Genomic DNA, 13,379 nt, shown 5'->3' on the forward strand with positions numbered 1-13,379 from the left:
TGGTTAATGTCATCTAATCCTCATCTCTCTATGATGGGGTCACCATCATTGGCTTTATTTTCCAGATGGGCAGCTGAAAGTTGGGATAGTATTTAACAGGCTTATGTTCACACAGGTAAGCGTAAAGATAGACTGGAGCCTAGGTAAACTGACTTCAGGGTCCACACTTTTACGCCTACCTCACAAGTAACAATGAGGAAGTAGCTCAAAAGACACACGTGATCTCACTAGTATACCTAGTTCTTTCAAACTCTTAGTGGCTCTGCTTCTCTGCTAAGGTTCATGTTTATCTTGGCTAGGATTTCAGGATACTTTGATCCTACATTTTATTTGTCATCCTCCTGAAGGATATGGTTATTGATTTTCAGTGCTTATATATTTCAATACCACGTATATCTACCTAAGAATACATTGTCTTGGTAATTTAGGTACGGTAGAGCCAGACTTCAGAATATTTACGCAAAACCACTCCACATGCTGTACTTGAAATGCTAGCCCAGAACTGATCCTTGATTTTCTTTCATGTAATTCAATGATGCCAGGAAAATAGTTTGGGAAAAGAAAGTACAGTGATATGGAATGGAACTGGCTAATTTTTTCTTATAATGCAGTCACAAGTGTTATTTTCTTTGCTTCTTCTAATTATTCCCACCAGGTATGAGAAGCAGGGTGGGGTCCTTTACTCATCTATACACACACTAAGTGAGGAAGGAAATGAGACTCGGAGATTGTTAGGAATGGATCTGGGATGAGATTTCATATTTTGAAGAAAGTATTTTTATTATAATATTCTGACATTTAAGTATATACTATATAGGTAAGAATTTCAGAAGACCAGAACGAAAGACTGGTTATCATTTTACAGATCGAACATCCTTCAATCCTTGCCAAAGCTCCATGGACAGGGAAACTTGCTGGCGTTGCACGGGTGTGATGTTCAGAGTGGGCTAGAGGAGAGCACCTCATGTGAATGTGTAAGATTTCCCAGCTGGACTTCCCTGTGCCTGGCATGTTTACCCAAATGGACAGGAGTTTGGATAAGCAAAAACTTTTCATCTTTATCAAATTGACAGAAATGAAATCGAGTACTTTCAACAAAGGGCAGATAAAATTAGCATTTAGTAACTCCCCACTCCCACCCCACTATCATTTCTCAAATGGTTGGTTAACATTTCACAAAACTTGAAATTCCTTTTTTTCTGTGACTTGATTCTAACAAGATCCTTCACGTTTGCGCTTCTTCTACACTTGAACTAGAGATTTCAAACTATCACAAACTGTTTCCTTCCCCCAAGGAATACAGGGAAGCAATTCATGCAATTAAACTCTGTTTTCTACATCTCACTAAACTTCCACCCTTCGCAGGCAGAAAATCATGGATACTCACTTTCAACAATGCAGAATAGGAGAGATTTGCCCCTAGGCAGATTTCTCCTTCTGCATCTCCATATCCACCCTGTTGCTGCATTAAAGCTAAATTCTTTTAAAAGAAGAGTCTCACTTTCCCAGTTAGGCCACTGATTTGCATGACCTACCACTGAGTCATAACAATACCTTGTTTCCTCTTTCAGTGCTTCTGATTATAGGAATGCATTTCCTCAGAATCTCAAGCTTGCAAATGGAACATCAAAATTGGTAAGCTAATGCTATAACTAATGGCAAAAATGAAGAAAATGTCTAGGTTCACCCAAGATTTACTCAGGTTTTGTGAACTCCTCTATCACCAATCTCTACCATAGGAGTTTGGTAAACCATAACTGGCCTTACCTACAGTTGCGTTAAAATTTTGGTTTGAACAGTTTCCATTTTCTCCTACAAAATACAAATTTTCCCTTCAAAAAGTTTAACAGCACTGGGATAAGAAAAAGAGTCATCCAGACTCTTGGATGTAGTAGTATGTCACGATTATCCACCTCATTTGAAGTCCAAAGCAGGCAATATTTGCAGACTTGTAAATATTTGCATAAAATCTACTGAAAGTTTGCTAATTCTTTTAATTAAGTTGAGAAATACGTGTGCCTACACAAGAGATAGCTTTTAAAACTTCTATTGTAAATTTACAAATCTCTCAAAAACATTACCTCTGTCTTCTTTTCGAATATAGTAATTGTGGTATGAGTCTGCCTCAGTCATTCGAGGGACAAGAATATAACGGTTATAATACTGGCTGTTAGTCCAATCCCTTAGTGGGACACCACATTTATCAAGAACTTTCTACAAGCAAGGCACTTTGCTAAAGGCCTTAAAAACCTGACGTGATTTCATCTTTCTGCAGCCATCCAAGACAGATTATCTTTTCACAGATATTTTACCAATAAATAAAAGTAATGCTTAAGCAGGTTTAATATTTAGCTCCAAATCACCTAAGAAATTGTCACAATAAGTTTCAATTCCAGGCTGTTTGCCTTCAGAGCCTAAGCTGTAACTACTAGGCTAAGATAGTTCATCCCACCAAAGCTCATGGTATTAGATCTGAAGATCACATTGAACAAACTCTGTTTCATTTACCACCATTGTCCTACTGCCTGAGAAAACTGAAGATGTGTAATCCTCCAGGTTCAACAAGATTTTTCTGCTAGAGAAAAATTCGTAGACCTCTCTCATAAAATCAGTGAGTCAACAAATATTTAGTGAACACAAATACCACACAAGGAGCCACGTGAAGGTCTGGAAATATAGCAATGAAAGGACCCTTGGTCTCATGGGAATTTCAAATGATGCTTTCCCCCAAGAGTATAAATAGCTACCATTTGCAATTTGTTCTTAATAAATTGCAGGCGTTACCCAAAACACTATACATACATTGTCTCCGTTAATATCATTTAATCCTCACAAGACACCTGATGAGACTCCGCAGGATTTACAGGTAAGAATAATGAGGTGTGGGAAGGTTCAGGGATTTGTCCCTGAGTCTCACATCTGTAGCGTGTGTTAAGGGCATGATGAGTTAAGTTTGCCATTACCTCCCCAGAACTCAGAAATCTCTACTTCGAGTATTTTTCTTTGTCTTTCTTCAAACATTTCATAGAATAATAGCGTGTGCATGTTTGGTGAATAAAGTAGCAAATCCAGAATGAACCTAAGTTCAAAAATATATGTATCTACACTAGAGATACTTTTATGTGTAATTCCTAACTCTTTCCTGCAAAGAAACCACTCACCTCTCTACTGGCGAATGTGCATTGTTCTCTTCGTTGTTCTACTGAAATACTTTTGCCATGCATAACTGAATTTTTTTCGTGAGTATGCAATTCAGCTACTCCTGTGTCATTTACTATTTCCAAATAGTTCAAACTTAATCAAATGTGATCATATTAATTCTTAGAACTGATTCAATTAGCATCTAGAATTAAGTTATTGTTTCCCATAATATCCAAAGGTTTGGCTTCATATCACTTATGTAATGCTGTGTATTTTCCTCTTTTTTATTTCTTTAAAAAAAGTCTAGTATTTGTGCACATTGATAAAAATGAACAAATTCCTAATTTGGAGACCTAATCTGAGATGTGCTACTAATAATCACATATTAAAAGACTTTTATCATGACCATCAATGGGCAGCTAAAACTATAACACTGAAAGTGACATTCTGCTAACACTATAAAATGTATGAACACAACATACACACCCAACACATGAGGATAAGTGAGTTATCATTCAACATATTATCAGTGAGGAAGGATAATTTCTAATTCAAACATCCATAAAATAATTGGGTTTTCATCTGTGAAATTCTCTTTTCTTGTACTATTTTACTAATATGGTGGTTTTTGTTTGCCTACATCAAAAGGTTAGACATCATATCTATTGATCCAATGCAAAACTGGCATGTAATGTGATGCCAGGGATTACTCTGAATCCTTCTTGTTTTCTTTATTTTCCAACACAAATTTGGCAAGGAACTGAAGCCAAAAGAGCAGGATGTGGAGAGCAGTCCCATCATGCAAAAAAAGTCCATAGAAACTTTGTCATCAATCACTTTTGCTTTTTTTTTTTCCTTTTCATATTTATACCTATGATACTCACTTATGCCCACAGCTGTAACGAGCTTGATCGCAAGTTCAGGAATTTCACATTGAATAAATAATGGTTCCAGAATGTAGCGTCCAAAAGCCAGAGAAATCACAGCGGTGGCTGCAGGGCTGGAAAAGAAAAAATTAGGTTAACAAAGGAAAAAACAAATAGCACCTTCACTAAACTTATTCTACCTTGAGGTAATGTTATTCAACAACAAGAACATGTTAAATATAAAAGCCTATAATTTTCCAAACTTCATATTTGCTTAGGTTGTCACAGACAATCCAAGTAAAATATGGCCTATAATTTTGGTGGCCAGTTTAAACTTCCCCTATCCATGGAAGCAAGACTGGGTGATATCAGTTTTGACCCTGCTCTCCTAGATTTGACTTTTTTTTTCTTAAAAAATGTAGTTTATTATTTGAGATCCTAACAGAGCTGAGCTTTACAAGAAGCATCTTCTCACTAAGTCAACAACTAAACTCCAGTCACAGCACAAACAGGTTAAGGACACAGAACTATTGAGTCAGGGCATGGTCAGGAAAATGAATACAAAATCCAACTTCAAAAACTATTATTAATAATTGCTCATTGCAAATATATGCTTTTGTCCTTGACATTATATTCTTATTTTTTCAGTACAGACAAAAACTTGAAGAGCCCAGTGATTATTTTTAATTTCATAGAAACATTTAGATGCGAAGTATAAGTTGAAAAATAAAAATGTTGCTGTGATTTTATACAACTGAGAAAACATGCATAAGATAAGAAAATTAAATAAGTTCAGGTCTATAGTAAAATAGGTAACAAACCATTCTACTTTAATTCTTCAAATATTTCTATGAGAAAATTGCATGTGCCTTTAAATATATTTCTATACGAATGCATCTTCTTTAAATACACACGCAAGTTCATGGAATTATCTAATTTCTCATGCCAATCTTCGCTTTCAGCTTCTCTTCTCATAGTTACTCAGCACCCATGCTAAATCCCTAGACGGTCAGAAAACCAACCACCATTATGTTCCAACGTTAGCCTGCTTGTAATAGCACCATATATTTTTTTGATTTTCTTCTTTTCCTAAAGACCCTCTCCTCTTCCACTCCCAAAAGATGATTTTTCCTATTCTTCATCATTTGCAAATTTTTAATGTATAAATTAAAATCTGATCACGTCATTTTAGTGCTTTCAAAACATGCTCAGGATATGCAAAATCCTTCAGTTACGGCTCCATCTGGTCTAAGCGTTCCCTTCCTCTTGGTTTGCTGCTTCCCACTAGAAGGAGATGAATACCCTTTGCCAGGAGCTCCTGCAACTCACTGACATTTTTTTATACCCATATCTTTGGTCAATCTTTTTTTGCTCAAGGAAGTTCCTTTAACCTTCTGATTGGGTGAGAGCTCCATGAGTAAGTATACTCGTTCACTCGGTCTCATGGCTTCCCTTTTACAGTGCTTATCACAGTAGCAACGTTATCTTCACAATGTGATTTCTTGATTGATAACTATTTCCCTCGTGTGACCCTGAGCTCCATGAATTCCAGACTCTGTCCATCTTAATCACTATTTTATCCCCAGTGTTTAGTATAGTATCTGTCTTAAGTAGAAAACCAATAAACATTTGAATATATGGTTAATATGTGAATTCAATCTAATGACCCCTGCTATGTACTGATGTATGATATTTATTTTCTTGAAATCTGTGTCCTACAGATTATTCCTGATAAGTACGAAGCATCATTTTAAGTATTTAGACACCATGGGTGTTGTTAACAGATGAGAAATACTAAAGTACCTAGGTATCTTGTCAATCCTCAAGTCATTTATCACTCTGCTTATTTGGAAGACCAGCCAAGCAATGTGAGTCCCTTATTACAAAGGAGTATATGAACCCTTCAAAAAAAGCTTCTAGAATGTATCTGGGTAATTTCCTCTGTCAGTACACATACACACACACACACACACACACACCATGAAGCAGCTCTCTTGCAGTTAACTAATGTTTAATTATGTGCTACTTGGGAACAGGAATTGTGGCTCCTTCCACTTTAGATCTCTTTAACTTACCATTCGCCACTCAGTAGCTGTTTAAGGAATGAATAAATAAGTGAATGAGCACTGTATCTGTGCTACTGTGAAAAGAGTGATCATGTTCATTATAATGCCAAGCAATCAGCCAAAGCCATGCGACAAATACACAGCTGAAGAGGGATTCAAGTGCGGCTCTATCAGGCTCCCACCATCCTAACAGGCCAGCACTCTAAATACGTAGTATCCTCATTTGAGTGCTGAGAATGTCGTATTCAAAATACTATAACCTTAAACTTTCAGTCAAAAATAATTAAATTATTCAAAAGAATTTAATATTGCTGCTCAAAAAGAATTTACTATCTGTGATACTCAGGACACTGATTAAGAAGTATAATGGTTTCAAAAAGTGTGAGAGTTGGTCTTATGTACTTAAAATGCCTGCATTTCTGAGAGGGGAAACAGAACATAGACACCTGGAAATACTAAGTAAGACTACAAGATATCGTGTTGAATGTCAAATAAGGAGAGACTGCATTTTTTCAGAAGAATTGAGAGAGAAAAGAAATATAAACTAGGGTGAACAGGCAGTGAACTGTGGAAAAGACAGGATTTAGGTTAACCTGTGAAGAGTAATATTCAAATAAATCAAAAAAGATCAGAAGGTACATCCCAGGCAAATCCCAGATTTTAGAAAAGGACCAAAATACTTCTTTCTCATTATTTCATTATAACAAGTTTAAAATAATGCAGAATTGTTTAAAATGAGAACAGACTTACAGAAGTAAATACTACTCTAAGCTCTTTGTTAGAAAAATGTTAGGATAAAAGCTCACAGGAACTCTCAGCTGCGTATGTCTGATAAGTTTATAGTAAGAGCAAGTTTCTCCAGTTATTTCTGTTAAACTCTGCAATCAGAATGTGCAAGTCACATTTTATGGTAGCAGTGAGCCTTAAGGAACTGTGATACTCTACACTTCTCATATGACATCACAGATTTCCCACAAAGGTAAAGGAAATTTGCTATTCAGAGTGACTTAGCACTATTTGGTTTGATTTTAAGCCAAGCCAATTAGAAAGGAGAACATATCTTAGAGCAATAAAATTTTCTTTTCCACAACTATAGTTCACTGATTTGCCTAACAAGAGGAAGTGAGTCACTCGAGCTTTGTTTTGTTTTGTTTTTTGTAAAGTAGTAAACTCAGTGACACATTAAGTTGTTAGGCACAGAAGTTTCCTGGTCACGACAACTGAGTAAAGTTAAATGACGATGTAATCTACAAGAAGAAAAACCCCAACTACTAGCATAACACTTAATTTTGTCTGGCCAGTCAAAAGGTATGATTTATCAAGGTAGATTTTCATGCTTTGTATCCTTTCAGGTCAACATATTTTCTAGAAATGTCAGAGAATAATTGAACAGTAAAGAAAATCAGTAACTTTAAAAGTCTGGCATGGACAGAAGTCCTACGAGTGACAAAACTGGGTTAAAAACATGAATTGACAGAGGTATTTCATACAGACTTCAAACCCTGAAATAGACTGTTTACAACATAGTCACGTGACATGCATAGTTCTAATCCATTAAAAATAATTAAGATGATTCAAAGAGGGTGTAATGAATGGATTTATTTTTCCTTAATATTTTTCTCATCTATGCTCTTACCGTACTATGAGCAGTTCTACCCAGACTCGTACAAAAGCTGGTAATGGGCCAAAGACTTCCAGAATATATGTATAATGACCACCAGATTTCTTTATACTTGTTCCCAATTCAGCATAGGACAAGGCTCCTGTGAAATGTACATAATAAAAAGGTACAGAGTTAAAATATTACCAAGTCATCCAATAGAAGAATTGATACAATAATGTTCATGTTACATGAGATGTTACTACATCATTTGGTCTGAATGAGGTCCTCATTTCAGGAGAAGAAACAGTCATCTGATTGTTAGAAGCCACCAAATTCTCCTTATAACTTCCTCATATTTGAGAGCTAGTTCATTATATTCAAACAATGTAATCTTACTTGAAATGGTAAAGACAAACTTCTAAAGTAGTATCATATTATTAAGAATTTTTAATCTCAAACCTGAGGAAAAGAGAAGATAGATGCCAATAATGCTAACCTATTTTTAAAGGAACTACACACCAAGACAAGGAATTATCTCAAATTGACCTCATAATATTAAGAATCCTTATAATAAATGATATTTCTGTTGCACATCAAAATTAACAAGGTTTATTTGTTCTTCAGAAAAGTATAGACTCTGGGCCTTGCAAGACCTCATTTAATTTGTAGGACATGGTCTGTCAACAAAATGAATTTTGACTCCAATATTCTATTTCTAGAAAAGGTTTTCTTGGATTTTTTTGAAGTGCACACTTCTGGGTAGTTGAAATAACATACTGTTTAAAAAGAGATGCTATAACTTATGTATATTAGGTAAAATTAATTTTAAACAGTTAGCAATTTCAACATTTAGCAATACAATTCACATGGACCTGAGCAAGTCATGTAACCTCCCCAAACCTACGTTTCTTCCTTTGTAAGATGGAGATCTCAGTTCTCACCTCATAAGAGAGTTGTGTGTACACATGTGATAATGGGCACCAAGGACAGTACCGGGCCTGATACAAGAGAACGCCTCATGAAATATACTTATTAATTTGAGCAATTAACTATCAGGAAAATGAAAAATACATCTTGATACTACGTGAAAAATGCTATTCATACTGCAAAGTACTCAAATGTAACACAATTTTTGGCAGAGCTACTTCAGAGACTAAAAGTGTGGGAAATTATTACTGATCAGAAAAGCCTCAGGCAGAACTGTCCAAGAGGAGTAAAATTTGGATATTCAGTGAAATCTTAGTATCATTTATCCTATTCCTGAACCTAGCTCTGTATCAGAATCACCTGGAAGTAAATTTCTTACTTAAATACACACAAAGAACAGACTCTAAGGCCATACCCCACACCTGTTCTCTACCAAGTGAGTCCAGATCTCCAATAGAGGGATCCAAAGAAATCTATTATTTTAAAATTTGTACAGATGATTTTAAAGTAACTGGTAAGCAGATTGATATTTGGGGATCACTAATACAGCTTGCCTATTTGTAACTAATTGTAACTAGCTGCAATTCACTCTGTTGGAAACCAGTCGCCATGTTGGGAGTCTGTACATAAAAGCTTCCAATATAAAATGGTATTGGAAAGTCTCAAGTACCTCAGAATTTATTGCCAGAGAATCAATACCCAGACCTGTGTATGCTTTGCTGAAACTCCAGGATGGTTGCCCTAGGTTTAAATTGAGTTCTGGAGGAATGAGATTTTCATTTAAAAGTCTCAAGCGCCATAACCATTTTACCCAGATGAAAAAAGTTCAAAACAGGATGTAAAAATCCATGTATTGACCCTGGCTTTTAAAAAAAAAAAAATTGTAAACCAAATATACAGATTCTTTACCCTTCGTCCCAGAGTTCTAGAGTTTTAAGAAAAAGGATTTGTTTTCCTTACATTTTGCTTTGCTTCCTGTTAGGAAGGCACCCTGTCAAAAAGCTCCTAGGAACTTAAATGACAAATAAAATGTAAATACAGATAAGTAGATTAATACAGGAGCATGCTCCCTGTGATTAGTAATCAAAGAATATAAACTCAAGTGTAACCTTAGCTAGTCCTTTTAATTTTTTTTCCCTCTGCGTCTGCTTGAGTTGATATACTTACACAGAACCATATTTTCATAGCACGATAGCATTTTAACTAGTTCAGTCCTCAGCCCAATCCATTTTACTATATCTGAATAAACTTTTATTGTGTACACACATCAAATCACACAGTGGGAGCTGCATGTATACAAGTACGAAAAGTCCAGGAAATTGGTTATGGTTTTGCCTACTAGACATTGATGTAGTCTCAATTTACCAAGTATTTGTAGAAGATTAAAGACTGAGGGTGCACAAAGTCATTTAAGAAGAGCAACAATTAGGTTTCTCTTTGTCTATAAATGTACATGCCAGAACCATACAGAATACCACAAACTCTTTTTAAAAACCCAAAAATAATTCTTCTATAGATCTTTCTATACTAAGGCTTTCTTTTAACAAGTTTTCCTTGAAATACCTTCTTCCTACTAATGGAAATTTGGGTTCTCTAGATGAATACCCAAAGGAATGCATTAAAACATCACAAGGCCTTAAGAATGAATGGATTGGTACGCGTAGGACCAAGAGTTAAGACTTAGTCCTAGAGTTAGGACAAAGCTTTGTGTTAGTAGAGCCTTTTAGAATTAAAACACACTAGTTGCCACAAAAGAGCAAATATATCTTAGACACTTACCGCATAGTGTAAGCAAAATTTAATTTTTTTGACCCTCCACCAGTTTTTGTCACCTTTATAACTAACTCAGTTAGCTTTCTAGTAATCTGCCCACCCCATGAAAGGCATTTATTACCTCTTTGCTATTAACATCAAATCAATAAAAGAGATGTAGATTTTGAAGCAAAATTGTATCATCACGCTTCTACTAGTAGTTCTGTTCAGACTGACTCAGTGGACAGGTGGACACGTTATCCATGTCCCTGAAGACCAAGTGAACTATAAATGAAGGAAACAGATCTGGCAAGCACGGCAAGCTAACACCCAATTCCAGTTTTCCTATTTATATTGCAAGAGTTTACAGGTGTTAGGGAGAGATGGAAGATTGAAAAAAAAACTGAAATATGCTCAGACCCTTGCAATATTCCCACTTATCACAGGAATCGAGTTATGTACCACCACACACGGTATCATGGCAAGGCCTTTTGAGAAAATATTAGGAACTGACAAGCACGCGAAGTTCAAAAGTTAAAAAGAAAAAGACTGCACCCCATCCCGCCTGGTTTGTTTTGGCAATAAAAACACCGTAACGCTTCTGCTGACTGCTCAGTTCTGTGCCTAAATAGGCCATGCCGGGTTTCACTTCACAGGTGTTTCATTCAGCGTGCTGGCTGCCAAGATGCCTCAAACAGACGTAACTAAGCAAACTGCCTGGTACAGAAAGTTCACATGTACTTTACTGGGTCATCAGTTAGCTTTTGCTCTCATGGCCACAGGGAAAGTCAGAAAACAGTCTGTCTTAGTCAGGAAAAGGGAGTACGGGCTGCAGGAAGCAACTTGGTGGAATTCAGGTTCCTGCCAAGAGTGAACACCGTGTTTGGGTAGTTCGCACACTTAAACAAAAATCAGAAAATCTGGTGTAGCCTGTGCCATTCATTCACTCCTTAAAAATTACCCTTTGCTTTCCCAGACAGCAAACTGCCCAGCGCCGCAGACATACCCCCAGAGAAGAAGCTGCACTCACCAAATAGTGACAGGACCCCACAGACTGTCCAGATAACCAGAGACATGCCCACGCTGCCCGTGTTCTGGAGCACGCCCTTGGGAGAGATGAAGATTCCTGCTCCAATGATGGTGCCAATGATGATGGAGATGCCCCTCAGCAAAGTGATTTTCTTCTTCAGCACCACTTTCTCCTGCCCAGGTGGCTCCTTGCCACCCAGGGCAGGCAGCTTCCCATTAACATTCCCCTGCAGGTAACCTCCACTGGAGATGGTGGACACCACAGGCTTTCTGACCATTGTAGTGGCACACGGGAAAAATGAAACAGAGGAAAAAAAAAAAATTAAAAACCCCAAACTTTCAACTTTGGTGTCTCTTGGTGTGACTGACCAAACCTCTTCCTCTTGGCTTTCAGACTGTCTCGCTCAGTGCTATTGTGTTCACAGGTAAGAACTCAAAGGTGTATTTTCTCCTCCACAGCTATCTAATTACCCCTCAGAAACACCTGTGTGTTCATGGTGCTCTCTCGTTCCTCCGCCTCCTCGGACTATCTCTGCCGCTGCAGCCGCTGTTACTGCCCTATGATTACAGACCAGCTCAGCTTCCTCAGGGGCTGGTATTTAAGCTCCTGCCTGTCACACCAACTTATTCCAGCTTAATGATGATGCAAATTCTCCAGGTTTGCATCAGCCACATGAGAAGGCTCCAGCATTACTCAGCTCTTAAAAAAAAAAAAAAAAAAAAAAAATTAGCAGCATGTTGCTCAACTGACCTAAGCTTTTCAGAGAACAAAGCACACACTTAAAAGGGATCTTAACCAATCCAGAAGCAGTAAATTCGGAACAGACCTTCCCAGAGATTTAAAGCAACTCCTAGTGAGGGACAAAAGCTCTTCACGCGAAAAGAAAATGAAAAATGAAACAGGAAATGATCACTGCTTTGTAGGGAGTTTCTTTTTTAACTTACGCGTAAAACATTTCACATGCAACTGCTTTGATAATAGAACACAACCCAAAGCTGCATTGTTTATGACAAAAAGTTTTTAGATTTCTTAGGTTTCCTGCTTAGTTTTATGTTTTTTTTTTTTTTTGGGTCTCTGAGTAATATAGGTAAATCTAGTATTTACAAAGCTAGGATGACTCTGTGTAGCCGCTGTCATGCACATAACAATTGTGAGACTTACTCAACATTAAAAGATAAAAATGATTTCTTGCTACCTGGAATAAACAGAAAATAGCTATTTTCTGATTCTCATCAGCTCTGGGTGATCTCCTAAACTAAGTAAAAGATACATATTCTTCATTTGCATGTTGTTTCATTGAATTGCCAAAAAAATTAATTTCAAAATTAAGCAATGATTACAATGACATAAAACTATGCATACAGCAAAAACTTGAAAAGGAATGCAAAGAATAACAGTTTTGGAAGGTGTGATATTATGTATGGCTTTTTTTCTAAAGTGTATGATCTACTGTTATATCATGATTATAAATTTAAAATGAATTGGAAATATAAGCTAATCTTAAAATGTTCACTTTAAACAGTAAGAAAAGCAAAACATTTTCAAACCCTACTAACTTTCTTAATCTAGTGTCCATAACACAAATACCAAAAGAAAAGGAATTCTAGATATTGCTTTTGGCTGTGTTTATAGATGGTTTCAGAGTCAGTGAGAATTTAACGTTATGTGAAGCTACCTGAAGCTACACTTACAAACACCATTAAATACACTTCTAAATGTCTGAACAAGAATAACAAACAAAAAACTTGTGTGTGAGAGGTGGGGATGAGGTGAGTGGGAGGTTCAGGAGGGTGCAAGAAAGAAACCGCCACTAGGAAAGTAGCACAGAGAAGGTTAGAACCATTTCTGTTATTTTGGCACCTGAGAAAATTCTACCACCTCAATGCTCTTCCATCCAAATAATTGAGCCTTTAATCATTTCCTTTTTATATTATCCACCTAAATCCTATCTAATTTGCTTTGGGTATCTGAAGTCAGGGTTTTTAGACAGCCAA

General features: G+C 36.6%; 1 protein-coding gene across 3 annotated transcripts in view; it reads right to left on the reverse strand.

Moving 5' to 3' along the window:
• Positions 1-12,214, reverse strand: part of SLC7A11 (solute carrier family 7 member 11) — a 75,759-nt gene extending 63,545 nt beyond the window's left edge. The window contains exons 1-4 of one of the 3 annotated variants that reach the window (XM_032412860.1): positions 12,136-12,214; positions 11,386-11,654; positions 7,710-7,836; positions 4,026-4,141 (exon numbers count right to left, since the gene is read on the reverse strand). In XM_032412860.1, coding sequence (XP_032268751.1) covers positions 4,026-4,141; positions 7,710-7,836; positions 11,386-11,431 — 289 coding nt within the window. In that variant the 5' untranslated portion in view covers positions 11,432-11,654; positions 12,136-12,214. Of the gene's footprint in view, positions 1-4,025; positions 4,142-7,709; positions 7,837-11,385; positions 12,109-12,135 lie in introns of those variants that run through there. The other 2 variants (XM_032412859.1, XM_032412858.1) reach the window with 2 other exon arrangements.
• Positions 12,215-13,379: the final 1,165 nt, after the last annotated feature.

Source organism: Phoca vitulina, unplaced genomic scaffold, assembly GCF_004348235.1.
Source record: "Phoca vitulina isolate PV1807 unplaced genomic scaffold, GSC_HSeal_1.0 scaffold14, whole genome shotgun sequence".
In the NCBI taxonomy this organism is placed as follows: Eukaryota; Metazoa; Chordata; class Mammalia; order Carnivora; family Phocidae; genus Phoca; species Phoca vitulina.